The sequence below is a fragment of the Pagrus pagrus genome, assembly GCF_965226575.1.
Source record: "Pagrus pagrus genome assembly, chromosome: 10".
NCBI classification, from domain to species: domain Eukaryota; kingdom Metazoa; phylum Chordata; class Actinopteri; order Spariformes; family Sparidae; genus Pagrus; species Pagrus pagrus.
The window spans coordinates 19,833,462-19,861,214 of record NC_140194.1 but is presented as its reverse complement, the minus strand read 5'-3'; the positions used below and the strand labels follow the sequence as shown (position 1 = coordinate 19,861,214).

Sequence of the window (27,753 nt, the reverse complement as noted above, 5' to 3'; positions counted from 1 at the left end):
GTCACATTGTCACACAGTCAACATTTTAGAAACTCAGCGCTTTCTTGCCTGCAACGCTGCTCATTTAGACATTGTAAGTATCTTTGCACTTGTGCTCATTCTCAGCTAAAGTATATCAGTAATTTCAGTTAACAATTGCTCAGGAGATTTACAAATGTGTATTAATTGGGCATTTAAGTAATGAAGAGTAGCAGCTTAATTCAAAAAAAGAGTTTATTACTTGTATAATGGTACATTTACTCATACAAAAGCAAAACATCACAGTTGTTGATGTTTGCAGAGAATATTTTGGATGAACAGTTTAGCAAGTGGCACGTCACAACAACAGCTCTCCCCTCTAACAGTTATTCTGGTGAGTTGCTATAAGTGTCAGGTTGGTCTGGGTTTGTGCCCGCCCCCTCTCAGAACAGGAAGTAAACTGACGGGGCCGCCTCAGTGCTCCATTGGCTCATCAGATGCTGGTGCAGCGGCGGCGGGTTCATCTGCTGGCTGGGCAACCTGAGACAAAAACAGACATGGGCGTGGTTTAGCACAGAAACATCAGTGTCTGTCTAACTCTGTAATTTTAGATACAATAAGGTGTTCAGCATCTCTACATTTTATTTTCACGCCTTTATTGTCCTCAAAAAATGTCAACTATGTGCCTTTAACTTACGAGTATATTTTAACAGTGTTCTGACAGACTAACCTGGGCCAAATTTAATACAACCAACAAAGTTCAGAAGATAAGAGTTTGGACTAATCACATTATTGACACTGCAGAAGAACAACAACAACATCATGAGTCCAATCTGAACTTTATAAATCCAGCACCCCTTGCTGTACCTTTCTCTGTGGCCTCTCCTCCAGTCCTTCCAGGAATGGGGCGACATCATCGTCGTCATAAATGACGAACTCCATGTCCTTCCCCACAATACCAATGGAAACGTTCTGAAAGATTGAGAAATAAACATAAGAAACAGCCTCTAAACTATTATATTTAAAAGAACACTGCAACATCTTGTGTTGGCCTTTGAATCCTGAAAGAAAAACTCAACACAGTTGGTATTTAATTATACTACAGCTACTGGGTAAGGTTTTGTTTTATTTGTTACACAACTCTGCCTGGGTGGATACAGGTTTTATCCCACAACAATTACATGTCTCTATAACACACAGATGAGGACGAAGACGACTGAACTCTTCTGTGCTGGGATTTATGTAGCAGCGTGTCACTTCAAACAGGAGAGGAGAGAGTTGACGTACCTTGGTGGTGAGGTCCTGCTCGCTCGGGAGGGTTTCTCTGAGAGCACGGAGGCCATGCTGGACCAGGTCATTGAGATTACCTGAGCGCAAAACAAAACTTTCTTAGTGCAAGTACATCCACAAGTCATTCAGCAGGTGGAAGACAGCGACTATCGATGTTTGAACTATGAAGTTGCTAAATGAAATTTGACATCTGAGTCTTGATTTCCAAAAAAGAACTCATGAACAAAAATGAAATAAAACGACCTGCATAGTCAAAACTAGTCTCTTCTAAATGTGAGCGAGTCAGGCTAGTAAAAGAAATGTCATCTTACAGTCGGAGAACTTGTCCATGCATCTCTCCAGGTAGGTGCGTGCAGACTGGGAGCGCGCTCCGATGGACATGGCTTTGCAGTCAAAGTAGTTGGCTGACGGACAAGTCTGGAAGATATGAGGTCCCATGTCCTGCAACACACAACATTTTAACAATGGTTAGATTTAAAGTCCAAATTTGTAGAACAGTTATTCTTTCGCAGGGGAAATAAATAGCTAGATAAAAGTAAGAAGATGTTTGAGTGAGCAGACTTACATCAAAGCCAGCAATGAGAAGTCCAACACCGTAGGGCCTCCTTCCATACCTCTGTGTTGGGATTTGGGTTTCTGAAGGCTCAGTTAAGGGTCAATTTTACTTTAGAGTAATAGATGAGCTTCTTCACATGAGGAATATGACCCAAGATAACACACAAAAATAAACTTTTTTTCTTCAGAACATCAAGCTAACAGTAGTAAAGGATACTGCTTCCAATAAGAGAGACAAGACGGGACGTGGGGAGGGGCCTGTCGAAGACAAATCTTGAGTCCAAGCACTCCTGACGCATGAAGTTACTGTGGGAGAGAGGGCGTTAGTATCTAATCAAATTTATTAATATTTGCACATGCACTGAAAAGCTTCATTCAGACCATCAAGGCTGCTGCGACCTACCAGAGCAGTCTGGCATCAGCAGTCAGTCCAGCAATGGAGATGCCGATGTGGTTGTCGACATGGAGGATCTTCTTCTGATGGGCAGCCAGTTCAGACTGGGCTCTCTGCAGAGACGCAAAAATACGAAATCACGCATGAATACTTGACCTTCCACTGTCACAATTAATCCGCTACAATTATACTATTTCAGTGCACCATTAAATGGCGCAGATAATAAACTTCTTCCTTGGTTTACAAATAAAACAGGGTGTCGGAGCAGCTGAAATGGATACTGATGCCTACCTATGAATGATTGACGCATTTGTTATTTAAAATTGACACAAATGAATCATTTGTAATTGAGGATTGTTACAATGCTGCAGGTTTTAGGGAAGCAGACACACTGAGAGACATCACATAGACTGACGGACTGTACCTTTAGTGCAACCAGGACTGCATGGGTTTTGGATTTGAGCCCTACGGTTGCAGACCCCTGTTTCACTGCCTCCATGGCATACTCGATCTGATGAATACGGCCCTGTAGCAACACGGACATCAATCATTTTGTTTACATATTGTTGTTTATTACTCACTTTGTAAAGTCAGACACAGACAGAGCTCAGGGCTAACAGCGACTTACCTGTGGGCTCCATACTGTCACATCGTTGTCGTACTGATTGCGAAACTGCGGATAAAAACAAGACATACTTTAGAAGTGACATATTTTTAAAATGACACTTATTATAAAACACACAGGAGCTGAGCTTACATAGTTGTCTTGCATCATCTGCTATCTTCTCACTTACAAACTAACGTTATTTCTCCCGGACTCAGTCACGACTGCACACGACTGAACCTCCAGCCTGGACTTTTCTACACTGGGGTTTTAAATTACTACCTGACGACTGAATAATTGATAAGCTCAGCTTTGTGAACAGCAGCTTACCGAAGACAATCAGGAAACCGAGTACAAGCATCATTCTAGCTACTGTTATGATGCGCTCGGTGCCTATTTAACTTAGTTTTGCGGAGAGCTAGCTGACAATAGCTGGATAAAATGCCAGTTGTACGAAAGTTAGCTTAAACATTGCAGTAACCATTGACTGTAGTTATACAAGTTAGCATCGCAACATAAGTTTTAAGTTGAAGCCAAACGCCAGCGAGCTGAGGGAAAACGAAAGTAAAAGGCATGATACTTCAATTTGATGCTAACTCAGCCTATGCTGGCTAACGTCTGCTAGCTACTTTGCGTTAGCCTGCTAGCTAGCCACCAGCACAGTAATTCACAACGTATTTACGATACATTAAATTGGCGCTAAACGAAACTACACAGGGTTGATCATAAACATTATCCAATGCGATATCATACCACAAATATTAACCTTGAGTTTGTTTGGACACACGTCAGTTAGCCGGCATCCGTGCAGCTAACATTAGCAGTCAGTGAGGCTGTTTTGCTTACTCACAGTGTGCAGTCAAAAGTTAGCTAGCTAGCGATAGCTTGGTGCGAGTAAATGGACCCCGTTTTATATGTTTCCAAATAAAATATACTAGATGAACACCCTGTTTGATTTATTTACTGTGTAAACATGTTATATATTATTAACTGATCAACATAATTCGGATTTCATTCATAGTTACCATCTCTGCTTCTGAAAGTGTTTCCTCCGCCTGTGAGTCTGACTTGATTTAGTATCCTGGAAGCGACGTCAGGGAAAATAGCAGAGCGCCGATTGAAAATCAGTGATCGATGAGCAAAGTTGATCCGGGCTGCTGCGAAACAACCTTATCACGATGTTTTAATATTTCTTCTCATTGATTAAAAAAACTGGAACAATTACATTTATCAGTAAAGAATTGAGTTATTATTTAATAATGAAGAAATCTGGATTTTGAAGTTATTTCAACATTTCCTCTCAGAAATATGTGTAAAACTACCAATGAAAAGAACATAATAATAATAATAATAATATCATCATTATTATTATTATTATTATTATTATTATTATTATTATTATTATTATTATTTTCTCACTGAATCTGTTCATTCTTGCTTCTCTTCTCTTGTCTGCACTGACGGAACAGGTGCAGTTCTTGTTCATGGACACTAGGAGGCAGCAATAAATCAGAATTAGCTGCATCATCTGGTTGTAGAAACTGACAGGAACACACACATCTGCTGCAGAAACACACACAGCTCAAGAAGAAAGATGTCTGTGTTGTCCCGTAGACAACAATGGTGTCTGTTTTATGCTTGTTTGTAGACGTCTCTCCATGTCTGCCTTTGTTAATTATTGAGAACTGGATTTAAAATGATAACAATCTAGAAAGCACTGTTTTCATTTCTATAACATTAGATTCATACTGAACTGATGCAGTTTCATACTCACTTAGTTTCATTCAGTTAAGACTAAAGTGTATGTTGTAATTTTGATTTATACACCAGACTTTGGTCATTCCTCACAGCAGAAAACTTTAATGCAGCAGCTGGAGGTTAAATCACTGCTACACAAGTTAGAATATACAAAAATAAACTGACCTTTATTGTGTAGCTGTGAGGGATTTCATGTCGTCCTCCTTATATGTCAAATCAACTAAATAATGTGGCAATTGAATATAGATAGATAGATAGATAGATTGATAGATAGATAGATAGATAGATAAACAATACAAGCTATCATGTAGTCAACAGAATATTTGTGAAAACTCAAAAACATGTCGTGAAATGAAGGCAGCAGCAGTTCATGTGCTGTGTGCTTCTTTAAAGGTAAATGCCACCCATTTTAATAATTCACATATGTTATTTCTGTGCCACGGAGCACCTCAGTCAATACTTCTGGTGAAGTAACACATGACCTTTAAACTGGACTGCAAGATCTGCCTCTCCTCCACAGACAACAACATGGGCTGTGCAGAGGTCTTGAACCAAAGGGTTAAAATGCATTTATATAAAGCGAGCTGTGCAAGATTATTAATTTCATTTTGGTGTGACATGTCGCAGTTTGACACCATCAGCAGCTTATTTATTATCAATGAAGCAGCTGCTGATGCCACTTGAATCATAGATGCAAGGAGGTCCTTCTTGATAACTCTCTTCGGGAAAATGTCACCAAGTTCAGAAAAACTGACTGAACCGTCTCCACCCACTGAAATGAATGTTAATTCGTAAAAATGACAGCGTCCCTCAGTTCAACACAGAAACAGTTCAGATGAATCTTTGTTCTACCTACAACATTGAACCTATAAATGTGCATAATGCCTTTAAAGTGAATCTTCTTAATGTGTTTCTTCATGTTTCTTTATCATGATTAACATTTCCTAAATGCCCCTATCGCAGAGAGTCCCAACAATAAAGACAACAGTTGAAAGTTGTACTGGAATATTGTGGTAGTCGGGTTTAATGAGGCTGCTACACTTCACATATACTACGGAGTAACGCAGAGTCATTTAAAGTCACTCAGCTTATAGAAATTTATGCTTTTTGTTCGCTTATATGGGTAAAAGCCAGGAAATGCTCAATAAAATAAATGTGACTTATATCATTGTTTGTATTGGACTGGGTTAGTTCGTGCTGGTAAATCATGCAGTAGATTGTGTCGTCCAGAATGATTTAGATACTCTGTTATATAATAATGCTAATGGTATCCACTGTATCTCAATCAAGTGCTGTATGTCAGTGCAACTGTCAGGTACGTTTTACTTATACTCCATAAAATGAATATGCAATAATCTGAGAAAGGAGCTGTTCTTCATGACATGTACTTTTACTTTTTATATTGTTGTACTTATTTTAAAGTCCACTTTTAAATTCAGGATGTATACTTGTTAAGGAGCTAAGATAGGTTAAGATATTGTGGAAGAGCTCTACAGGTGGATAGATGCTGACAGCCTGTAATGATTAATATCTTCTGTGTGTAACTTGTCCCTCGACTCTTCCTCACACATGCATTCATACTGTATATTCTCTATGTCTCCGTTAAATCTACGCTATCCTGCATTCAACCTGAAATATAGAAGTATTTTTTTTTTATTTCTCCAGGGATTCTGTCACTTTTCATGTCTCTGCAGTCAGAGAAATGCCCACTGATCGCCTCATCCTCTCTTACGTCCAGCTCCGTGTCTGGTTTTAAGCTCTTTCCTCTGTTAATGATATCTGATGTACCCTTGATCCAGGAGGAGGGGGTGGTGGGGGGGATGAATTAGTAGGGCCGTGCTGACGAGCTCTCCTCCTCTGCCAAGGCAGCGGCAGCACGGCGGCGGCCATTACATCAGCGCGCCAACCTCCTCCTTTGTGATTGAGATTGTAGGAGCGGTGCTGAGCTCAGCATGTTTTTTTTCCTGGGGGCCTCATTTAACTCTGCCAAACGGCCCCCCGTTTAATTTTTCAAATGGAGAGCAGCCTGAGTCACTGTGCGATGGGTCCAAGCCACACTGTGGACTCACTCGCACGTGGTGCCGGGGGAGACGGAGGGGGAGGAGGAGGTGTTTTAAGGAGTAGGAGAGAGTGTGAGTGCGCCCATTCCTCTACCCATTCATGGTTTTCGGTCTGTGTTAATCACACGGGCAAAGAGCGAGAAGAAAACGTCACGACTTATATCTGATTAAGACATCAGTTTTCTCTTCTACCTAAGCTACATGCCACCACTACTTCATGGATGACGACACATCGACAGTGTTCAGCCAAGCCTATCTTTACTCAACACAGAATTTAATTTGCACCCTCGGTGGCAAAATATCCCACAACTTCCATCCCCTTGTTGCTTAAAATAGGTTGTCAATGTGTTTTAGCCTGGAAAATGACTGGACTAATGGCTGGGAAAGGTGGCGGCTCTGCCAAGGTTGCATTAAGCTGGCAGCTATCCTATAACAAGGCGGGTCAGGGGTCACCGGCCGCACTGCAAACGGAGGAAAGCCACCTCAGCCCCTCCCCTCTATACGTTTTATGAGTCCCAACACCGTATATGTCATCATTGACGTTAACGTTTCCAAGCGCCAGAGCATACGTGTGAGACAAGAGATGAGGTGGGAGTGTTGCAGAGATTCTGCTCGCTGCCGTCAGTTTCCTGGTGTTGACGAAAGCGCCTATGCAGCACTTCAGTGGCAAATGGCTGAAGAGGCTGTTTCTGGCTCAAAGAGAAGACAGATCGGTACATTGTGGGGTGCTTAATAATATCAGAAGCTAGATAGATGGTCTCTTTGCTCAGTCTATGAACCCACGAACAGACAGCTAACCACACAGGCTTTTTCATAAATTACATGTATCTCTCATCTGGATCAGAAACCGGTTCACTTTAAACCACCTGATGCCAGCGAGCATTACATACAGTCTGGCTTCTGAGTCATTCAGATGTTGGCTAACAGTAATCAAGTTGCTGTGAAAAGTGAGTGAGTAATGGTCTCCACTGTACGAAGGAAATGCAAGTCTGGAAGAAGAAGCTGATTTCAGTCATTATATTAACAATGATTACAATTTTCCCATCCATCATTTTCATTGTTTTAATGCCAGGAAACGCTCCCACACCAGCGCCGGAGAACCAGCATCCATCATTTTAATGTTCTGATTGCATCTGACCGCAGCTCACCAAGCACAAGTTTAAAAACGTCTAGTGCACTGGTGCACATGAAGTTAAAATTTTAAATTATAATAATACAATAATAGAAGTATTGGTAAAAACAAGTTCCCATAAGATTTGGTTGAACTTTTCATGTAGTTAATTGAGTCAGTAAATGCACTGCAGGTGAAAGACTGAAACAAGAACATAATGTCACACAAATACTGCTCATTAATGACAGTACAACAAGTCAAATGTTTGAGTTGAACTGTTAATTCAGCTGGCTCCTCCTGCAGTTTGGCCTCTGAGACGGGACATCCGCTGAGTGCAACACTAGCTGCAGGGAAATCCTTTTGCCATTCAGAAGTGTATCTGTAAAACTGGGCTTTCTCTAAGTGCTGAGAGGATTTATCTTTAGACGACTCAAGACTGGAGAGTGTAAAGATTTCCTCCTCTCTATAATGAGGAACTCATCTAAGTCTTTTTGTTATTTATGTCAGAGTTTCACCTTGTCGAAAAAAGTTTAGGAATACTTTTGGAATCTTCATGACATAATGGATAAGTCCTTAAACTCAATAAATTGGTTGTGATGCCGTTATAATCAAATATAAGGAACTCATAGGGTTGTCATTAATGTTCTTATAAAAAGGGATCTTATAAGTGCTTATAAATATTTTATGATCTAACAATAAATGTGCCGATAAGGCTATAATTGATACAGATATTGTTATATCACAGGTTCAATATATAAGAATTGGCCACAACTTGAATTCGTAGTTAGCTCCGTTAGCCGTGCAGCTAGTGGTCCGGACTGGGAGCTCAGAGTGGTTTTACAAGACAGGACGGGCAAGGGCTAACTGGTTAGCATGCTAACTTCAGTAGAAATCTCTTTAACACGATACATACATAACATTAAAACTGGTATTTCTTCACCTTCTGTTGATACATTTGCACCTTTAATACAGGTTTTTTCACCGTGTAGCACCTCAGAAAATATTTGGCTCTCTCAGTACCTCCATTACGACTGACAGCGAGTCATATCTCCTCACTGTTTTGTGTTTGCTGCTAACGCTAGCAGGTGCTGTGAATTACCTATTAATGAATTCTTATAACAAGGAGCCTAACATGAAGCCTTACCTCAACTTGTCTTCTTCAGCCCCAACCAACGTCGACACAAGTCACATCATTTGAGACCACTGATCAGACTTTACACAGCTCCCTCGGGAGCCACGAAAGGTTTTGAACAAAGTTTTTAACTTGTGGTACTCCCCAAGACCTGCAAAGGGTCAGCTGAACTTTTAAATAAATTGAAGCAAATAAAGACTTAATCCAAGCTACGCGACAAAATAACTGCATATATTTCTGATAGAAGAGTTGCTTCCGTCCCCCGTTATTGATATGAAATCACTAATGTTTCTCCTTATGGTTTTGGACAGCGGGAATATACTGTAATGTAAAGATGTTTGACTTTTGATGATAACACAGCCTGAACTAATTCGAAAACTAATGCACCAGAACCATTTGTGCATTTGTCATCCTTGTCAGTGTCAATGCAGAAACATCTGATGATGCCAAGCCTACAGAACGGAGACATCCAATCATTACTTTGGCTCTCCAGCAAACATTTAAGCACTGATTGCATTTGCTCATCTAGCACTGCAGTTTTTGGAACGAAACTAATGTGAGTGGTCACTTTTGGAGATGAGAGCATTGTCTTCTGTCAGATAGCACTGCACTGATCCTTTTAATATCCACAAATTATTATTGGCCAGCAGCAAAAAAAGAATTGATACCACAGATCAACTCAAACCTCATGATTGATATGAGTTACGCGGACTGTCAGTCTTTTTCCGTGACGACACACGACGAGAGCTGGAAGAAGTTGCGGGAGGTTTTACGGCTCGCCTTCAACATGAGTCACACTTTGCATTTTGTTGTCACAGCAGAGCAGATTGTTCAGGACAATGAAGTATTTTACAGTAGATGCATGTTTGACACAAAAGCCAGTCTGCTTTGTCGTGCATCAGTCGGACTTCAGACTCATGTTCGAGTTCAAATCCATGAGTTTTACGTTGATGTCACACATTTATTTGAGTTTGCTGGTATTTGGTTACGTCAATTAAATGGTGAGATCATGCTGATGCAGTTCCTATTTATTACTACTACTACTAGTATGAGGCCAACTGTAATTGAGCTGTATGGTGTAAAATAACATGTACACACTCAAAACACTGTGTGAAAAATATATTCTGTAAAAAAAACATGTGAGATGGCAGAACTCTACTGACAGAAAAGAGAGCAGTGTCGGGATGACGTATTTTAGTAGGCTAACCGGGAAGTTAGCATCGCTCTGGTTCCCTTGACAAAAAGCCTAATATCACTGAAAATAATCTCTGTAGCAAACACAAGTTTATAATACTTACACGTTTTGTCCAGCAAGATAATCTTCACAGATGAACACTTTTGTGATTTTTGAAGAGTAAATTAAATCACAAGAAGTAAATAGCTAATGTGAGGCTATAAACAGACTACATTGTGGTCGCATGACTTAAACATCACCAACACAAAGTGTCTTACTGCAATTACTACACACGTTTTCTGTTAACTGATCCATGTACAAGTTGTAAAGTTTGAGTTAGAATAGTTTGTTACTGTAAAGACGGACTAGTGAGTCGATGAGCCTCCGTGTTCAGTGTGATGACGTTTAATGTTCGTGACAACCTCTGTAGTCACATTCAGCCACTTGTTAGGATCTGCTGTTTTTAATCCACGTAAGCGCTTTATAATTAAATTGTGGGACATTTAATGATGTATTTTATATTGTAGAACGAAACATGTATACAACCGAACCGGATGTGAGTTAATCTGGTTGCGTCTAACAACAAATAGGGTCTAAGGATTGAGTCAGAACCACATTATACTATAGCAAACTACAATAAACTTAAATGTATCCGACACGTCCTCATAACTAAACAACTGCAGAGGTCGATTGCCTGTGCCCCCCGAAAATAAATACATGACAGTTGAAGAGTACCGGTCAAGGTATCTACTTGGTAGGTTGAGTGAAAGATCATGGTTTGGGTTAAATGAGTACGTTAGTAAGTTACACTATGAAAGTTAAGTACATAAAAATAAGTCTGTGTTAACTTTTTGTTTCAAACTTGACATGAGCAGCAGTGTTTGACTCATCCTTTCATCCCGACCTCCTCCGTGTGTGGACTATTGGGGTTTTTCTGTACACATGTGCCGTCTCGATTTGCATTTCCACTTTAACTGATTTAAACAGTTACAGGCTGATATGAAAATCCATTGTCTGATTTGGGAGAGCCATTGCCATATGATCATGTCATCAGCTTGGATGGTGGTGTTTATCCTGACATTATGTAAATATGTATTGTTGGTTACAGCGGAGCAAGCATGGCAGCAAATGAGGACAGAGAGGTCTGCCAATCAATACTCAGAGAGATGGAGCGGACCAACAACTAAAGGTTAGCTCAATTTGATATTTATGCTATTTGACTCTTGGACTTTTTTTGGGATATCCAATTGAATACTGTCTAGACATATTTGGATGTCTTGGGGGAATCCTTTCTCAAAGCATCAGTTTTTCATATGAGAAACAATGTTTAACCAAGTTTTATGTAGCCAAGACATGAGAAATACGTCAGGTTGTTATTGAAAAACCTGTCCACTGGTGCAGTGAAGAGCTACGGCATGACTGAGAATGTCTGATTTGGCACTTAATGGCCGGGAGACACTTTGGCGGCAATGTTTAGGTGGGCGTCTGATCAAGTGTTGTTCTGGAGACACCTGGCTGCTCTGGCTAATCTATTCATTAAACCCCCTTAATGGCCTCTTGTGCTTCAGGATCCATCATGTCACCATAATGGCTTCTGCGAGTGAAGGGTGCTTTTAACTGCATTTGACTGATTGGAAAAACCGTCGCGTTTCTGGTGGTGGAGGAAAAAAATGCGATGGCGGAGCACACCGTATTAATTTCACTGCCATGCCAGCCGAACCATTAACTGGTAGCCTCAATTACGTCAACGAGGGTGACATAACTAGGAAAAGAGGAGGTTCACGGGTCAGGAATTTGATGGTACACAATTTGAGATATTTTCCTCTGATAAGGAAGAACAAGCTCTCCAGAGGATGATGAGTACTCTTTGGTGACAACTTGTCTTAGGCAGCAGAAGGTACAAGAGCAATGACAAAGAAAAATGAAAGAGGTAATGAAAGAAGATGACGTAAAAAAAAAACCCAAAAAAACAAAAGATGGTGAAAGAAAGGACTCAGTGACAAAAGAAAGAAAAGAAAAAACAGCAGTCTAAAAAGACAGTGGATTTAGCTTTGGGTCATGTTGAAATACATGTTTGGTCTGTTCATGAAGATTTATCCCCTCGGTTTCATTGTAACTTGAGCATATTTTTAAGCCAGACTGAGTGCCAGAAATTTCCAACTCTCAGCTTTGCTGCAGAGGCAGAAATGATGGCAGATTCTTGGGTCCTGGCCAGGCTTTATAACCGCATAACGTTTAACTTTCTATAAATACCACGGGACGCGGGCCAAGTTGATCAAGTGTGATTGAATCTGAAATGACTCCAAAGACGAGAGCCAAGTTTCCTTAAGATACTTCAGAAGAACTGCTTGCCCCTGCCCAGCTTCTGACAGGGCACCCGCCTGAGTCCTCCCCGGTTCCTCAAGGTGCATCAGAGTTATTCAAGCAAAAATAATACAAAAATGAGCAGTATTGGTATCTTTTATGGACAGTCTAGCTATGTTTGTTGTTGCATATGTGTGGACAATCATGTTTTTTGTGGAAGATCCTGAATGATTGTATACTGAAACAGTGAGACAGATTGTTTTGTTGGGAGATGCTGAGTTTTGGAGATATCAGCAGTAGAGTTGTCTGCCTCTTCTCTCTAATATACTTGAGCTAGATCGGCAAAAAAATACTTGGATGAGACTAGCAAACTAAGCTAACTAATCTAGCTAACTTGTACAAATAGCAATAGCGCTAGAAGGGAAACATATGTATTTAGATTTTGTGGTAATAATGCTTCATTTTCAACCCTGCCCTGGTCTGGAGGAGGTATTTCAACTGACCATTCACTAAAAACCAGTGGCAGATTTACCACCTGGACATCTTTATAATGTGGAATAATGGGTCTTGATTTCAAGGATTTGAGGATTTGCTGTTTTTCTTTGTCTTTGTTATTGTAAACGTGTATATACTGGTGTAGTTTGTAGTCATAAAACCCGGAAATCAGTTTTATGCACATCCGGTTCCCTTGTCTCAAAGTCTGTGAGATTTTTTAATGGGTTTTCGGTTAAATGGCTGAAATAAGGCCTGTAGTTTCCACAAGCTGAATATATTTACTTGTTTTGTTCTACAACATAAAATACATCATTGAATGTCTCATAGTTGTCCTACAATTACTGTATCAGTATTTCAACATCTAGCAGTCGATTGGTGCCTTATATTGACTTCAGTGTGAGTCTGTAAAATCATGAAAACAGACTTCAGATTGGAGCTGAGTCGTGTATGCATCAGCGTCTAGGGCTGCAAGAGGTTATTAGAAAATGTGAGTGGATGAAATAAATGGGCAGATGATTCTCATAATGTTTTGAATAGTCGGGCTGGCAAGCATGGGCATAATAACTGCACGACTCAAATCCAATTCCACCATATTTCTGCTAGTCAGGTCACTTCATTCATTCCTGTGTAATGATGATAAATAGGACTCCTAGCAGGCACTTTTCGGAAACACACTCTCCTTAGTGTTGCTCCGCCTGTCTGTCCGCAGCATTTGTAAGTGTCTAGCTACAGATTGCTGAGAGGTCTGTTTTTCTCCTTTTTCTTGAATGAATGTGGAGTAGATTGAAGCAAGCCCAGCCGTTCAGACAGTGATGTCAGAGCCGGGCTGGGGGGGGGGCAACATCCCTCCCACGCTGAAATGTCGGAGGCCTCTGATTGATGCTTTGAGGTCTCAACGATTGAATGTAATCTCGCTAATGTCTGGCGATGAACAACGGCAAACGCCTGGAAAATAAGACTTCCCTGTGTGCTCCTTGACATTTGACATGCTTCCTTAACTGATGAACTATCCTCAAATGTTAGCATGACCTTCTACTCCGCCACTTGCCTCGCTGGATTAACAGGTAGAACAGCAAGTTCAAGAGCGTAACACCTGTCTGAGCCACATAATGTCCACTCAAACTGTTCCTGGTAACCCTGCTGAGCCATCTATCCCAGGTAAACACAGTCCCCCTTCTTCCTGATGTAAAACCACAAAGTGGCACCAGTTCCACCACTTGAACTTGCATTTAATCAGGTGGCGAGCCTCCTTTGTGGTGGCAAGCCACTGATTAGATTTGGAGATTGAGAGCCATTACAGGAGGCTGCAGTTGGATAATGACTTAAGTGCTGTTTCGCCTTCCTTTCTCTTCAGGAAGTGATTTATCTGGATGGGCCTGGCCTTAACTGACTAGGAGGTGCCCAGCAGTGAGCAGTGCCACTCATAGATCATATCACCCTGCTCTGACCCCATCAACACTGACTGTCCTCCCAGTGGTGATTCATGGTTTCTGTACATGGACAAGTATTACATTTATAATGCTGGTCATATTCACAGCTTGTGAGATGGGATCGCACTTTGACTTGTTCTTGTCCTTCACTTAGTATGTTACTAATATGCCAGTTGTGTTGTGTAATTTTAGAGTGACATGTGATGGGACTGGAGCTGAAACGCTTGACAAGTAATAGATCAGTCAAAATAATAACAACATTTTTTGCTAATCAAACATTTTAGCCATTTTAAGCAAAAATTATGAAAAATACTGAACATTCTCCGGCTACAGTGTCTCTAATGTAAAGTTTTGATGCTTTTCACTCTTTGATATTGCTGTAAATTGAATGTCTGAAGGTCTCTTTGGCATCTTATAATACTTTCAGATATCGTGTCTACAGATTAAAAAGATGTCTGCATATGAATGCAGCATCTTTAGGCAAATGACCAGATGTCAGATGGGAGGTGTTCTGGTTTCCGTCGGTAGTTCATTTGTAATCTAAGTAGTATTGACCAATCACATCCGAGCAGGCTTCGGTTGCAAGTCCTTATTGGCAAGTCTTTGTGCAGGTTTTCACAACACCAACTTCTTTTATGGCTCACCACAGAGTGCTCCCAAAAGATTGCTCAAACAAATGAGAGTTTAATGTCTCATCTGTGAATAACCTCAACTTGGTATTCTTGTGCATTAGCGTAATATTCCCTCCTCCATGCTTATTAGAAGTATGTCTGCAGCTGCACCTAATAAGTTGAAACTGTCTCTGGATCTCAACTGCGTGCTCCCGTCAATGCAACGACACAGTTGACTGATATGTTTCCTGGTTTGGCTGCTATAAAGCAGATGATTGGCTTTTTGCGGGGAGATATGTGTCATACAACCCCCATCTGTGGCGTAACAGACTTTTGTATTGAAGATGCCTTAAGTGATACTGTACGTCTTGCTCTCTTATGATGTCTTTGATGCAGGTCCATGTGGAGAGCAAAACAGGCGAAATGCAGTCTTGGAACTCACTGGCTAACTTCTAATAATAATTCAGCTTTTTATTAACCTTTAAAAATGTTATCAGCCTTCATATGCAGATAAATTAAGAATAATTTCTCAACTCCAACTCTATTCTCGCATCTCAAGTTGCTAATTGGACTATAAACAATCAGAGAAGGAAATTCTTAAATCTTCTTAAAAGATAATTATTGTTTTATGAATTATTATACAAACTAAACTAACGAGGAAATGGAGTGCAGGTGGAGCGAGGATGATGAGTGGAAGACTAGGAACAGGGCGGGGCTAACGAAGGAGATGCAGTGCAGGTCTGGAGAGGAGCAAATACACAGGAGGGAAACCGAGCAAAAGACACCACACAAACCCAGAAAACACATGAAATGAAAGATAAATGACAGGACTATGACGGACAGCTGTGTTTTTAAATAGCAACAAGCAGCCCTTCCTTGATTGTGACATCTAGCTTATCTATCTTTCTACACAGTTTACAGGGCTATCATGGCTTTTTGGCTTTGATGATGATGATGATGATGATGATGATTATAATTCTTCTTATTATTATTATTATTGTTAGACATATACATTAGTTGGATTTTAAATAGGCTTGTTAGGAACAATGTAAGATGTAAAAAATGAAGTGATTCACAAGCTATTTAACTGTTCATGTAGAATAATCGTAGTGTGACAGCATAAAGCAGCTTCAACAGTACTAAAGTCAGTCATCCGTGACCATCGGCTCTTAAAGATTTCCTGCATTTCCAAGAATGTCCTTCACCGAGCCTCGGAGAGCTGGCGTGACCCGTTTCCATTTATCTGTGGGTGTCACTTCAAGTATTGAAACCAGTGGTTGTAAATTGTTCTTCCTTTTCCCAAGAATCGCAAACACGCTCATTAGTCTGGTTGTAATCGTTTGCTTAACAAGTTATTGAAAGTGAAAGAACAAATTTCCACTGAGGATCCAATATCAGGCCGACTTCACTCTCATTGTTTATGTGTAGGTGGAGAGAGTGGTAACAACAGCTGCCAGCAGAGATACTGAAAGTCGTGCTCCTTGTACAAACACGACATGTATTGTTGCTTCATTACACAACGCAGTATCGAGACTGCTGTTAATAATATTCTATTTTGGGAGTGTGATGTCACTCGTTGTTTGGTCATTTTGAAGTCACGGGATAATGTTCACATGGCCACCACCATATGCTGGACTCAAAGCAGAGCATGCAAAAGGGCAGAGTCAAGGGCAGTGGTTACAACCTGCAGGCTGGACTTATAATATTTATTTATATAAAACAACATGAGTAGTTTAACCGAATAGACCTTTATCACAGCAGACATTTTGACCAAGCTGTAGAAACAAAGGTGGAACTGATAACATTATCGATGGCTCTCTCTCTCTCTCTCTATATATATATATATATATATACATATATATATATATATATGTGTATATATACAGTACAGACCAAAAGTTTGGACACACCTTCTCATTCAAAGAGTTTTCTTTATTTTCATGACTATGAAAATTGTAGATTCACACTGAAGGAATCAAAACTATGAATTAACACATGTGGAATTATATACTTAACAAAAAAGTGTGAAACAACTGAAAATATGTCTTATATTCTAGGTTCTTCAAAGTAGCCACCTTTTGCTTTGATTACTGCTTCGCACACTCTTGGCATTCTCTTGATGAGCTTCAAGAGGTAGTCACCTGAAATGGTCTTCCAACAGTCTTGAAGGAGTTCCCAGAGATGCTTAGCACTTGTTGGCCCTTTTGCCTTCACTCTGCGGTCCAGCTCACCCCAAACCATCTCGATTGGGTTCAGGTCCGGTGACTGTGGAGGCCAGGTCATCTGGCGCAGCACCCCATCACTCTCCTTCTTGGTCAAATAGCCCTTACACAGCATGGAGGTGTGTTTGGGGTCATTGTCCTGTTGAAAAATAAATGATGGTCCAACTAAACGCAAACCGGATGGAATAGCATGCCGCTGCAAGATGCTGTGGTAGCCATGCTGGTTCAGTATGCCTTCAATTTTGAATAAATCCCCAACAGTGTCACCAGCAAAGCACCCCCACAGCATCACACCTCCTCCTCCATGCTTCACAGTGGGAACCAGGCATGTAGAGTCCATCCGTTCACCTTTTCTGCGTCGCACAAAGACACGGTGGTTGGAACCAAAGATCTCAAATTTGGACTCATCAGACCAAAGCACAGATTTCCACTGGTCTAATGTCCATTCCTTGTGTTCTTTAGCCCAAACAAGTCTCTTCTGCTTGTTGCCTGTCCTTAGCAGTGGTTTCCTAGCAGCTATTCTACCATGAAGGCCTGATTCACACAGTCTCCTCTTAACAGTTGTTCTAGAGATGTGTCTGCTGCTAGAACTCTGTGTGGCATTGACCTGGTCTCTAATCTGAGCTGCTGTTAACCTGCGATTTCTGAGGCTGGTGACTCGGATGAACTTATCCTCCGCAGCAGAGGTGACTCTTGGTCTTCCTTTCCTGGGGCGGTCCTCATGTGAGCCAGTTTCTTTGTAGCGCTTGATGGTTTTTGCGACTGCACTTGGGGACACTTTCAAAGTTTTCCCAATTTTTCGGACTGACTGACCTTCATTTCTTAAAGTAATGATGGCCACTCGTTTTTCTTTACTTAGCTGCTTTTTTCTTGCCATAATACAAATTCTAACAGTCTATTCAGTAGGACTATCAGCTGTGTATCCACCTGACTTCTGCACAACACAACTGATGGTCCCAACCCCATTTATAAGGCAAGAAATCCCACTTATTAAACCTGACAGGGCACACCTGTGAAGTGAAAACCATTTCAGGTGACTACCTCTTGAAGCTCATCAAGAGAATGCAGAGTGTGTGCAAAGCAGTAATCAGAGCAAAAGGTGGCTACTTTGAAGAAACTAGAATATAAGGCGTATTTTCAGTTGTTTTACACTTTTTTGTTAAGTACATATTTCCACGTGTTAATTCATAGTTTTGATGCCTTCAGTGTGAATCTACAATGTCAATAGTCATGAAAAGAAAGGAAACTCATTGAATGAGAAGGTGTGTCCAAACTTTTGGTCTGTACTGTATATATATATATATATGTATATATATATATATATGTATATATATGGAAGGCGCTCAGCCAGCTGAAGTTTCTAGAATCAATCTTGAAGCTATGTAGGTATTTTAATACCCAGGTAGTAAAACTTTTTTAGCCTCATGCACCACTGAGCAGCTTTCATAGAAATTAAAGCGTCTCTGCCTCCAAAATTGGCTGGTGCTTATACCACTTTTGTCCACAGGGGCCGCCAGAATTGACAAAAAATAGTTCCTTGTAGCTGCTTTAAGTAAAATACATTTAAAAAAATACAATTTCCACCACTGTCATTATCAAATTTTGTAACCACACTACCCCATTGACATACAGAATAGCACTGAACTCGTGCAACCATTGTGTGTGCATGACATGAAACATACATCACCTCTTTAATGAGCTCAGTTACAATGTTGACATATAGCACGGATCAATCCTACATGTCCACTCAATAACAGTACTCAGGTGTGTTAGCTTTATCTATGCAGTCGTACTTTCCTTTTTCTACATTTACTCTTGAGGTTCGTGATTGTCCCAAAAGAGCTGAGCCATTAAGATGACGTATAGCATAACGTTTGTTCACATTCAATAACACCACAGCAGCAGCAGCAGCAGCAGCAGCAGACACAGCAGCACTCATTGTGTCCCCAGTAATAACTTACACTAGAGTGAGTGTGTTGATCTCAGCTGGGGGAGGCCCGGCTTCAAAGGTTACCGTATCGACTCGATGCTCAAAAGTTTTTTCAGGAGCTGAAGGGAAACTTTGGAGGAGTCAGGATGGCCTGAGCAGCTCCCTGGGGTGAAGTGTGATGCAGATGGCCCATGAGGAACACCCACACTGAAAAAATGAGCACATATAAGTAAGCATGCACGTTCAGTATAGATACGCTCACCCACACGCAGGAATACAATATATAGACCCACGGATGTCCACAGAGATATGTGTCACGTATGTGATATAAAACACCACCACAAGGCTGCTGTAACACCCAATATAGTTGATGATCATATGGACCTCAGACCTCAGATCAGACTGTACTTCATTCTTAAAGGGGCTCCGTGGACCGAAGCGAGGCTCTCTCCAGAACATGCACCGAGTCACATCCTTTGGACTGTCGCGGGTCCTTCACAAAAAATATCATTAAACAACTTAAACAAATCATCCACATCCTGGGCAACCAAAAGATTTTTCATGTCACAAATCCACTCACATATAAAACATAATATAATAACATAATACATAAATTGCGACAAATTATTACATAGAGCTCCTTTAATTATTTATACTTTATTTTATTTATTCAAACATCTGCCAACTTTCTCTTTTAATTTCCCCAATGCCAATGAGAATTATTTTGGTTGTATCCTACTGGACCGTAATGCATCTGCTTTAAGTTGCCTATCCCTTACAATAAATAGCCATAATGCAAACAGCCCAGTATCAGCTCACCAGGGAAAACATTCTTACATCAATTGGCAAAGCTCATAAAGTGATGGTTTGCTTTGACAGTGTGTACTAGTAATCTGCATCTTGTTTTCTTGAGATAATGACATGAATTGAGCTATCTCAAGAAAACAAGCTTTATAATCTTGAGATAACAAAATAAGTAACTTGTGGCCTCGAGATAACGGCTTTAAAAATCATTGCAAGAAAAAGCGAGGTGTTTCTGTTATTGAGCCTTCCCTCATAACCTTAATAATTGGGTTGAGAGAAATAGAAGAAACTTTGCAGTTGCAGCCTAAAAAAATATTATAAATTTAAATGAAAACTTCTTCAAAAAAAGTTTGAACAAAAAACCCAATGAAGGATTCATTGGAGGATGGTTGCATTAGACTGCAATAATTTTGCTTGTTGTACCTAATAAATTGGCAGCTGAGTGTATGGAGTCTTGCTCTTTTAAGGTTTGGCAATTGTGCAGTTATGACGCAACTTTTACAGATGTGACAGTGAAAGTTTTTTCTGAGTCTAAGGGCTTAAAGAACTAAAGAGTGTCTCTCTTTCAAAAGAACAGCAGGGGGTAAAGCAGCGGAGCAGATTTCCCGAGAGATAGCCTTTTTTCACAGCAGTAAGTTATGCAACCCATTCATAGTCTGCCAGACCCATGACTGTTAAGACCCGCACTTCAAAAAAAAAAAAAAAACAGAGCTCAAAGTTTTGGATGAAAGGGCTGAAAATGATATGAGAAGTTCAGAAAAAGTTCTTTCCAGGCATGTTTCAATCTGCGCTGCATTGTGTAATAAATTAGTCAGGACAGTAGACATGCAGGTAGAAAGTAGATCCGTAGATGTGGCTCGAGACCCAGCAGCTGTCTATTCAGCAGTGATTTAGCGTCTGACATAGGTGAGCCTTGTGGCTCAATAGCACTAAAAGGCTCATCCTGTCTAATGGGGTTCCTCTATGACGCAGACAAGGAGAGCAACCCCTCCCCTTCTTTACTCTGACATATAATCCAGAACATACACACTGATTTACACACACACCTACTGTACAGCCATTCATTTTGTCCACAGACACAGATATACACACACACATGCTCATTTGTGCACACACACACACACACACACACACACACACATGTTCTGTCCTGCACACTAATGAAAAGGAAGGGAATTGAGACGACGGTGCACGACAAACAGTTGTGTAATTGCTTTTGAGAAACGGCTCTTGTCGGAGGCTGTCATCGATTGGTGTTTGCCGTGGACAACTCGTTTACTCAGTGTGTGGGAGGAGGCCCGGGCAGCAGTGATCATTACTGGGCTGACTGTGGCATCGCTTTATTAACTCAATATGGTTTGATGTTTCACTGTAGTAGGGAGGGATGCTGTCATACTTAGCTGAGGTTTTACTGCAGACAGAGTGCACACAGAAGCTGCTGCCAGAGGAGTCAAAAAACACAATGCAAGTGGAAGAAGATAAAAACTGCACAAGGCTTTGCAGTTTGAAAGTGGTTTATGAGATCCTCTGAGCAGAGTTGACTCATATGGCGTGGTGCATGATATGTGAAGGGTTCATTATTTGTGGTGAATCACATCATATTGGTTCAAATCAAATCAATAACAAGCTGATTACATAAGCTGATTGTGTGTGAGATGGTCGGTCTATACTGAGCTGAAGCACAGTGGGTGTAGTGCTGGAGTTATCTAAACAGCGTTATGAATGAAGAGCCCAGGAGTGCGTCACTGTGTAGTATACGTCCCTCCCCAGCAGATGGCCCCGCCTGCAAGTGCTTAGCTGGGTAGGGTGGCGTTGGGTGCGTTGGGGGGGCCCTTATCGATTTGGCATTTGAGATCCAGCATGCAATGTAACATTTTTGGAAGGTTCTTAAAATATTTATTGCTGGTGATGCTTCTCCACGGCCACCAGTTTTGCTTTGCCTCCTATTTAATTAATGACATCAATGCAAATTGGGGGGGATAGCAAATGGTCCAAATGACTGGTGGATTTTGTGAATGGAGCACTTAGTGACTGAGGAATGACGTCAGCGCAAAGCCATATCCCACATGAGTGAGCCAGGACCGAAAGGAGGCGTCCCATTGGCTCGCCATGGCATCAGAGCGATGCGATTGGCTGCCAGTGGATAATTAAACACCTACACAGTCAATGCACAAATCCAAGTGGTGGGATATATAGGCTGGAGCGTTGGCGCTGCATGCAACAGAATCAAGAGTTGTCCTGCAAGTTGAGAGAAAGTCAACTTATTGTGTTTTGCATAGAGATACATAGAGATATTTATTTATTTATTTTTTTTGCTGGGTGATTATCACTGAAGGTAAGTGTTGACTTTTAATGTTTGGCGATGTGTTGGAATGACTGTTCGACTATAAATGTACCTGATAAGCTGTTTGCATGCATGTGTGGATCAGAGGGGATATGGGCACAGAGACACTGCATTACACTGCGGTGACGCGATGGTGTTGGTAATGGGATTGGAGTGTGGCCACTGGGGTCACCAGCACCACCTCCACCACCACCTCCACACTTTCTGTGAGGGTCCAGTCTGCTGAGTGAAGGCCAAAGACGGAGACAGGAGGAAAGAGTGAAAGAAAGGGAGTCAAAAATTAGGAAGAAGCTGAAGTGAAGTGACACAGGAAAGAGAAAGAAAAAGCAGGTTTGACAGGGGGAGAGAGAGAGAGAGAGAGAGAGAAAGTGTGTGTGTGTGTGTGTGTGTGTGTGTGTGAGAGAGAGAGAGAGAGAGAGAGCGCTGGCAGCTCATTACACTAATGCACTGGTCCCTTAGGGAGTTGGCAAGCTTGGAGTCCCCCCCTCCCCTTCTTCCCTCTTCACCCCTCCTCTTCCAGCAAGAGCTACAGGCATCGCAGAGTGTAGGACCCCCACCTACCCTCACACACACACACACACACACACACACACACACACACACACACACACACACCCATGACACACTCCTGTGGCGCTTATGACATGAGAGAACTACCTGTCCTGTGCTCTTGGCAGGATGTTTTGGAGGAACAGTGCGTTTTTCAGAAGAAGACAATTGTGGGCGGGTGGGCGGGCGGGGGGGATTGTTATGTGGCTCAGTTTTGAAAAGATTTTGTGTGGAGGTAAAAGATGTTCCAGAGCTAAATACTGACAAGCTGAGATGTGGGTAAAAGTGAGCTCACCTCTCTGGGAAGTGACAGGAAGCATTTTTTTCCTGCCCAGCAGCAGAAGAAGATCAGACACGAGTGTATGTTGGTTTTTCTTGCGTAGATTCATTTTTTTTTTTTATGATTTGAGAACTTATTTCAGCGGTGTGTGAGCTGCAGGAGCTGATGCATGGTGGTGTCTTTCTTGCTGTGTAGGGGACCATGGTTATGTTGAAGATCTCCGCTTTCCTCGTTGCCTACGCCCTGGTCATTTGCCAGATGTACTGCTCACAAGCCGCCCCTGCCAGGTGAGACGCTCAACATTCACTTTTTATACATGTCAAGCTCTCAGCTGACACGATGCATTATCCAGCAACTTGAAATATGTGGAAAAGTAGAATAAATGTCTTATTTGTTAGAATTACAAGCAACCGGTGGAAAGGAGTGAAGCTGTGCGGAGCAATAATAACTACTCAGAAAAATGTTCGATGTTTTTTTTACTGAGGGAATCAGGCAGAATTTTAAAATCAGAATATTGTCAGTGCTGTTTGAAAATCATGAAGAAATGGGAGAGGATTTGTGTGTGATGGAGAGATTGAAAGATACTTGATAGATAACTTTAAGTAGATATTTTTTGGCTAATCTTAATAATTTATGATGCTAGAATTTGGCACTTTACATGACTTTAAAAACAAAAAGAATGTAGATCCTATAAATTGATCCAATCAATATATAAAGTTTCCTTTAATCCAACTGGATGAAATTACTCTCAGATATTGTGTTAAAAATGAGTAATCAAAAGAAAAAAAAATACAGAACAAAAAGTGTAATTGACTTCAGGGCGAGATAAATGAGTTCTATATTTATATGAAGCCCCATTCAAGCCACTCCCCACACCGTTCCCATGAAGCTATCGATTTAGTAATAAATCTAAAGCCGGCTGCACATCAGCCCCTCTCTCAGATGGGGCACTTTCCGCAGATTGTTTCCCCGCTTTGGCCGGGGGCCCTCCAGCTCGGACGTCATCCCTCTCAGAGTTGGTGACGTCCCAGCCAACCCCCCCCTGACCCCCTCCTATCCATCCAGCCGTGCACTTCCAACACCACCCTACCCCACCCTAACACACACACACACACACTCACACTCACACCCCACCCCTCCTTTTAACTGCAGGTGATAATTCCAGTGAAGGATTTAATGCTGATCTCAATATCTTTCCTCCCCCAACCCCTCTGACCCCTAAACCTCACCACAGACCGGGTTTAGAGTCCATGTCAGACCGAGTCACGCTCACGGACTACGAGGCGCGAAGGCTACTCAACGCCATCGTCAAGGAGTTTGTGCAGATGACGGCGGAGGAGCTGGAGCAGCAGGCGTCTGAAGGAAACAGGTACACACATGACTTTTTTGATCCCCTATGTTTTTTTTTAAAAACACTTTCCTCCCTGTGCAGGAAACAGCAAATGAAAGATTTAGAAGGGTTGAACTCATTAAAATAAAAGGTTAAATGTACGGCTCTTTTTTGGGCTCCCATGTCGATCTTCTTAGGGACAGTATCACATTCTGATTTCACTTTAACACCACGGAGGACTCGTCTTTTTAGCGCCCCACTTGGGTTCAATCAGGCGTAGAGGTATGTACTTCTAAGCTGAGAGAGAGAGAAAAACAGATCGTTTCCAGCAATAGATGTTAATACAAAAAAAGAAATCCCTATTCTCTGTCATGACCCTGCTCCCGCATGGATGAGTTTGAGTTTGACTTTGTTTGAACAGACTATTTCCAGCCTGCCTGCCGGGCATGTGAACAGTGGATGCCTAACGGAACGAATAAGTGTGCATGATGTCAATTAAGTGGAGTTGCATGACAGTGGGAAGCGACTGGTTTCTGTTTCTTCTGTGGGTGTAAAAGATGTGACGAGAAGGGACTGACTCGGGTGGGGGTAGAGATGGAGGTTCGGCGCATGACAGGTTCTTTGAATGGTGGGTACGGGGAAAAAGCATGATGCTGTAGGGGGAGAATGTTTTTATTTTGACTTTTTTAAACCTGCAATGGCATGGGAAAGAAATGCATGTGAGACAAATGGTGGGTGGATGGAAGGAAAAAGAAAGACAGATGAATAAAAGTGTTACCTGCATGTTTTCCCAAACCTATGAGCCTGTTCTCTGCATGTGTTTTGTGTGTCCCCTCCCCGACAGCATGGACAGGCCTCTAACCAAGCGCTGCTCCAACCTCAGCACCTGTGTGCTGGGCAAACTGTCTCAGGAGCTGCACAAGTTGCAGACGTTCCCTCGCACGAACGTGGGAGCAGGAACGCCCGGCAAGAAGCGCAGTGCGCCTGAGAGCGACAGCTATGCAAACTACGGCGAGACGTTTGACAGCATCTAACCCCTCCTCGTCCTCCCTCTGCCCCGCTTCTACCTTTACTGCATCTCTTCCTCTCCTCCTCCTCCTCCTCTCCTGTCCTCTTCCTCTGCTCATCCCAGTTTCTTCCTGATTGTTTTTGGATTTGCAAGTGCATGTTGATTTTACCTGCTTGATTGACTTGAGAAGAATATGACCCTTAACTGCAACTGCAACTTTTTTTTGTTCTTTCCTCCTTTCCCCCCTTTTTCGGCAGAGAATGATTTGTTCCCATCATTTCAGACAATCAGACTTACTTTTCATAGATGTAATTCAGGAGCCGGTTCAGACATCCATCTCTGTGTACTGTGCGTGGAGTCATTTGATGGCATTTCAAAGCCCCTGAAATTTAAGCATTGAGAGAGAACACTGAATCGAACCATTAATAAATGATCCACTCATGCGACACCATGTTTCTTGTTCAATAAACGTATTTTTCTACCAGGAAGCCTTAGCTCATTTTCATTCTTAGGGACGCAGTCAGTGGGTTCAAATATGATCCATAAATTGGACATAAATATGATCTTAGAGCATCTGATAGTGCACTTCAAATTATCTCTGAAGCTCTCATCGAGTTCAAAGGTAAGAAAAACGACAAAGATCTGAAAATATGCAAGTTTGATGCATATTTTTAATCTGTCTGTGCTGTGGATTTAATGTTGATAAAATGATACTGTGTGTAGGTCTGTGTGGCAGTATTGAATGGATGCATGTCACGCAGATCTTGGCGTTAATCCCTTGTTTGCTCTCCTGAAGCAGCGTTACAGCACAGAAGCGAGCCTGCAACACGGCAACCTGCGTGACTCACCGCCTGGCGGACTTCCTCAGCCGGTCGGGGGGAATGGGCAACAGCAACTTCGTCCCCACCAACGTCGGCGCCAAGGCCTTCGGCAGGCGGAGGAGAAGCGTCCAGATGTGAGCACTCCAAAACCTTCAGGGAAATGGTAAATAAAGTTTCTTCTTCTTCTTCTGTTTTTGACTGATTTGTTTCTGTTTTAATCCAAAACTTTAAAAAGAAAGATTTCTTCATCTGCTTATTTAAAAAGATTTAGAAGAGAAAAAAGAAAGAAGAATCCTTAGAAAGACCTAACTGTACTTATGACAAATTATTATTATTTAATTACAATTGGATTCAAATCATGTTGCATTCATCGCGTGAATGATTTACAGATGGAAAAATGATGACGACAGGTCAACACTGAAAGCTTTAATCTCTTTCTTTATCTTTTTTCTTTCAGAGGTTGAATCCCGACAAGAAAACATCAGAAAAAACCTGAGAACAAAAATCAACAGAAACAAAATCAAGCAGAAAATAAACACTGAACTGGCCCTTTATCCACTCCTTCACGTCCTTACAGAAAAAAAGACACCACCGGACTTCTCGTCCCCATTTCCATCCTGTTAGTGAAACCTTTTGCTTTTGGCAAATAAGAGAAAAAAAGAGAAAAAAAGCACTTTAGTTTATGTACATGAACAAATGAACTCCTGAAGAAAGAAAAAAAAAAAACATCCTGATGGTTCCTCTTTTTTATACATGACTATCATTGGAAAATAAAATGAAAACAGCAGTGGTTATCACCTTATTTTTCTCCTCCTTTCACCTCGTTAGAGCACATTTCTTCCATGCAACCCACCTCCATATTCCTACATTTTCCACGATTCCCTTTCTTCCCGAGGGTACCCTGTTTTCCTGTGTGCCAGAGGGACGCCATTAAAGATCAGCCTACCCAAGGCCCCCCCACAACGGCTGTTGTCTTGTGCCTTGATGTAGAACAATTTACATGAACATGATTGTACAGTTCTGTTTCGAGACGATAAAGAAGACCCGAGCGAGGATGAAGAGAACGAAGACAGATTAATATTGTAAACGATATTGTGAAAACAAATTTCAGCAAGATTAAAATGTATTTTAGATACACTCGGGTTTGGGGTACTTGTGTTGTTCTTCAAAGGTTTTTAAGCATTTAGGTGTAGAAAGACCGAGCGAGAGGTTGATTATATTATGAGAAGCTTATATTTGTACGTTAAATTGCTGGAATATTGATTTACAATGTCCATAAGTTATAAATGATAATGGCATTAGTGAACCTCACATGAGCAGAGTGATTTGTAAAACATCCCCACTGACGGATACACACTCACATCCTGAAAATTTGTAGCACACATCGATAACTTGGCAAATTATTAAAAAAATCAATCCGCATTCATACACACTACTGTCGGTCACTTTGTATGCAGCGACCGCCTGCAGGTTTCATTGGGAGTATTTTCTGACTCACACCACAGTGGCATGGATATGTTGAGATAAATGATGATACGAGAAAAATACTGCATGGGTAATTGCTTAATAAAAGGCAGCCAAACCTGCA

General features: G+C 41.4%; 2 protein-coding genes across 7 annotated transcripts; one reads left to right on the top strand and one right to left on the bottom strand.

Annotated features, from left to right (window-relative positions):
- Positions 1 to 195: 195 nt before the first annotated feature.
- Positions 196 to 3,923, bottom strand: psma1 (proteasome 20S subunit alpha 1). The gene is made up of 10 exons (XM_084363314.1): positions 3,827 to 3,923; positions 2,826 to 2,870; positions 2,622 to 2,723; positions 2,207 to 2,310; positions 2,021 to 2,109; positions 1,814 to 1,884; positions 1,560 to 1,689; positions 1,246 to 1,325; positions 826 to 930; positions 196 to 498 (listed from the first exon to the last, which is right to left on the bottom strand). The coding sequence occupies exons 1-10, from the start codon at positions 3,827 to 3,829 to the stop codon at positions 433 to 435; spliced, it is 795 nt and encodes a 264-aa protein (XP_084219440.1). The 5' UTR covers positions 3,830 to 3,923; the 3' UTR covers positions 196 to 432.
- An 18,149-nt stretch (positions 3,924 to 22,072) lies between these two features.
- On the top strand, positions 22,073 to 27,753 carry LOC311263859 (calcitonin gene-related peptide 1). Of its 6 annotated transcripts, none has more exons than XM_084364205.1 (5): positions 22,073 to 22,167; positions 23,201 to 23,292; positions 24,240 to 24,374; positions 26,144 to 26,328; positions 26,623 to 27,753. In XM_084364205.1, exons 2-4 carry the CDS (start codon positions 23,207 to 23,209, stop codon positions 26,301 to 26,303), a joined length of 381 nt encoding a protein of 126 aa, XP_084220331.1. In that variant the 5' UTR covers positions 22,073 to 22,167; positions 23,201 to 23,206; the 3' UTR covers positions 26,304 to 26,328; positions 26,623 to 27,753. The 6 variants fall into 6 exon arrangements, with proteins under 6 accessions (XP_084220331.1, XP_084220330.1, XP_084220328.1 ...); XM_084364204.1 differs by having other exon boundaries at positions 26,141 to 26,328; XM_084364207.1 differs by lacking the exon at positions 22,073 to 22,167 and adding an exon at positions 23,058 to 23,085.